General features: G+C 42.1%; 1 protein-coding gene across 1 annotated transcript; it reads left to right on the top strand.

Annotated features, from left to right (window-relative positions):
- Positions 1-694: 694 nt before the first annotated feature.
- On the top strand, positions 695-1,141 carry LOC114372424. Its single transcript, XM_028329966.1, has one exon. It carries the CDS (start codon positions 695-697, stop codon positions 1,139-1,141), a length of 447 nt encoding a protein of 148 aa, XP_028185767.1.
- Positions 1,142-3,283: the final 2,142 nt, after the last annotated feature.

The following is a 3,283-nucleotide window of genomic DNA, read 5'->3' as shown; positions in this document are numbered from 1 at the left end:
CTGGTGTGCCGGAAGATGTTGTTAGGTTGAGTCTATTTTCATTCTCTTTAGCTGGAGAGGCGAAAAGATGACTTCATTCATTTAAAGGCAACAGTCTAAAGACTTGGAAAAAAGTTGTTGAAAAATTCTTGAAGAAATATTTCCCTGAGTCCAAGACTGTAGAAGGAAAGGCAGCCATTTCTTCCTTCCACCAGTTTCCAGATGAATCCTTAAGTGAGGCCTTGGAAAGATTTCGTAGCTTGCTGTGGAAGAATGCAAGGCTGTGATGACTAGAGGTAGGATGGTTTCCATGGAGGATGAGAAAAGAAGGATTGAGGATACGAAACAGGAACCAGTGTGTGAACTTGGAGAAGAAGAAAATGAAGAAGAAGATGACTAGCTGAGAGAGACACCAATAATTGTGAATAAGAAAGAAATAAATGTAGAAGAGAAGTAAGAAAAACAAAAACAAAAATAAAAACAAAAAGGAAATGAAAAAAATGAAAATGAGAAAAAGAGAGATAAGGAATAAAAGAAGAAGACCAAGAGTAAGCTGGCTCGTGAAAAGAAGAGAGAGACTAGTCCATCTATAGGGAAAGAGGTGCCATATCCTTTGGTACCCTCAAAGAAAGACAAGGAGTGGCACCTAGCTTGCTTCCTTGATATCTTCAAGAAGTTGGAGATTACAATACCCTTTGGAGAGGCCCTTCAGCAGATGTCGCTCTACTCAAAGTTCTTGAAAGATTTGTTAACCAAAAAGAGCAAGTACATAGATAGTGACACCATTGTTGTGGAGAGAAACTGTAGTGCAGTGATTCAACGGATCCTTCCACCGAAGCACAAAGATCCTGGAAGTGTTACTATGCCATGCTCTATTGGTAATGTGTCTGCTGGTAAGGCCCTCATGGATTCAGGAGCCAGTATAAACCTGATGCCACTCTTCGTGTGCTGGAGAATTAGGGTGTTGGAGATAATGCCAACCAAGATAACACTTCAATTAGCAGATCGTTCTGTTACCAGACCCTATGGCATTATTGAAGATGTTTTGGTTAGAGTGAAGCATTTCACTTTCCTAGCTGACTTTGTAGTGATGGACATCAAAGAGGATACTGAGATCCCTTTGATCTTGGGTCGTCCCTTCATGCTGACCCTAGCTGTGTAGTGGACATGGGGAAGAAAAAGCTTGAGATGGGAATTGCTGATCAGAAGATCAGCTTTGATTTATTTGATGAAGAAAAGCATTTGCTCAACCGGAAAGTCTGTTCAGAGGTAAATGAAGTATGGAAAGAGATGGTTCTAAAGGTGGGAACCAAATTTGATCCAAACCCATAAAGTAAGATGCGTCAAGCTAATGACGTTAAACGAGCGCTTACTGGGAGGCAACCCAATCCTTTTTAATTTTATGTTCACTGCATATAGTTAGGATTACTTGTTTGTGATTGTTTGAATGATTAATCAGCATGTTTTGCATTGAAAATAGGGTTGATTAAGCTTCTCTGGAAGTTGTGGATGGAAACACTTAGAATTTTTTTTCAGTCATCCACTCGCTCAACATGCCACGTGCGCTAAGCGAATAATCCTTCACGCGCTGAGCCAGTCACTTCTCGCGCTAAGCGCATCAACCCCTATTCATTGGCTGAAAGGGTCTTGCTAAGCGAGCCCTGTGTGCTAAGCCCAAAAACTTCTCTAGAATTTCATCTTTTGGAATTGGGCTAAGCGAGTCATCTCACTAAGTGCACAGTTGCATCTCACTAAGCGCAATTTCCTCTTTGTTAAACCATTCATGAGAATTCGGCCCAACGGGTCAGCCCGCTAAGCCCAAATCCCTCTCGGGGTTGGAATTGTGCTAAACGAGTGCCACTACTGCATCATGAAGTATTTTATTCGCTAAGCTGACCTATGCCACGCTAAGCGAGAGTTGCAGACCAATCATAGTTGTAGAACTCGCTAAGCGCGACCCTTCGCGCTAAGCCCAAATCCTTCTCTGGATTCTCTAATTTCTGAATTGGGCTAAGCGAGTCTGCCCACTAAGCGCGTGAGTTTGAATTCTGAAAACTCAAAAGTCATTGAGTGCTCGCTTAGCGAGTGACCTGCGCTAAGCGAGGTAGTCAAAACTGCAAAAAATAAGGCTTTACTGCCTTAAGGCAGTTACGTTGTGCACCTTAAAATTCCTTCTCACTCTTATCACTTGCATTATGCACTCCTCTGCATTGTGCTTTCCATTGTGCCTTTTGTTCTCTGTTCTTCCTCCTTGCTTTTGCATTCTGCAATCCAAGTAAGTGTTCTTAACTTTTTACTTTAAATTTTGTTTTGAACCTTAGGTTAGAAGACTTACTATAGCTTCTTAAAAGTTTTGATTTTGTGCTTTGCAATGTTGTTGTTAGATTAGTTGTTAGTAAGCATGCTGTTAGGGGTTTATTTTTGCACACAATGTACATGCTTTTGTGTTGTTTTGATTAGGTTTTGAGGCCTAATATAGGCCTATGGTAGGGGGCTGAAAAGCCCCAAGTTTTCTGGAAATTTCATTGTGCTCGCTAAGCACGCCTGTGCGCTAAGCGAGTTCATCAATTTCTGTTGTTTTTCTGGGTTTTTGGATGAACTCGCTAAGATGGCCCTGTCCCGCTAAGTGTGCTCATCATTTTTCTACATATGTTTGAATGTTTGTATGAACTCGCTAAGCCACTGCACTTGGGCTTAGCGAGTATTTAAATTTCCAGTTTTGTTTGTGTGTTCGTATGAACTCGCTAAGCTGGCATGTTGCGCTTAGCGAGTTGTGTTTCTTGGGCCATAGTCTAAAAGGATTTTTGTCTTCTGTTGGTGGCTAAGCAAGTTAATCTCACTAAGCCACCTAGCCTCTTTAGGTTGAATAAGCCTGGGCTAAGCGAGTCAGTCTCGCTAAGCCCAAAGCATTTTTAATTTCTGAGTTTTTGTTCATGCGCTAAGCGAGTCAGTCTCGCTAAATGAAATTTCTTCTCTGTTTTGTTTTATTTTGGAATTGGGCCTAGCGATCCCGCTCGCTTAGCCAATTAAGTTCCAGTAGAATAATTGGGCTAAGTGTCTGCTGGCGCTAAGTCTATTTAGTATGTCGCACTAAGCGAGTCAGTCTCGCTAAGCGCAATTAGCTCTCTGTGAGAGAATAAGGCTTAGTGAGTCATGCTCGCTTAGCCACTGTGATGTTTCAGCTAAGCGAGTGTGTCTCACTTAGCCAATGTCTTTGTTTTTGTGTTGCCGCGCTAAGCACGCCCTACGCGCTAAGCGAGTGTTGTTATTTTCATAAGGCGCGCTAAGCGAGCCAGTCTCGTTA

The sequence above is a fragment of the Glycine soja genome, chromosome 2 (genome assembly GCF_004193775.1).
Source record: "Glycine soja cultivar W05 chromosome 2, ASM419377v2, whole genome shotgun sequence".
NCBI classification, from domain to species: domain Eukaryota; kingdom Viridiplantae; phylum Streptophyta; class Magnoliopsida; order Fabales; family Fabaceae; genus Glycine; species Glycine soja.
Note: the sequence above shows the minus strand (reverse complement) of the source record. Positions and strands in the feature narration are given on the sequence as shown.

Coding starts and splice junctions, on each gene's coding strand:
- LOC114372424 (XM_028329966.1), top strand. CDS start 695: ATGTCGCTCTACTCAAAGTTCTTGAAAGATTTGTTAACCAAAAAGAGC.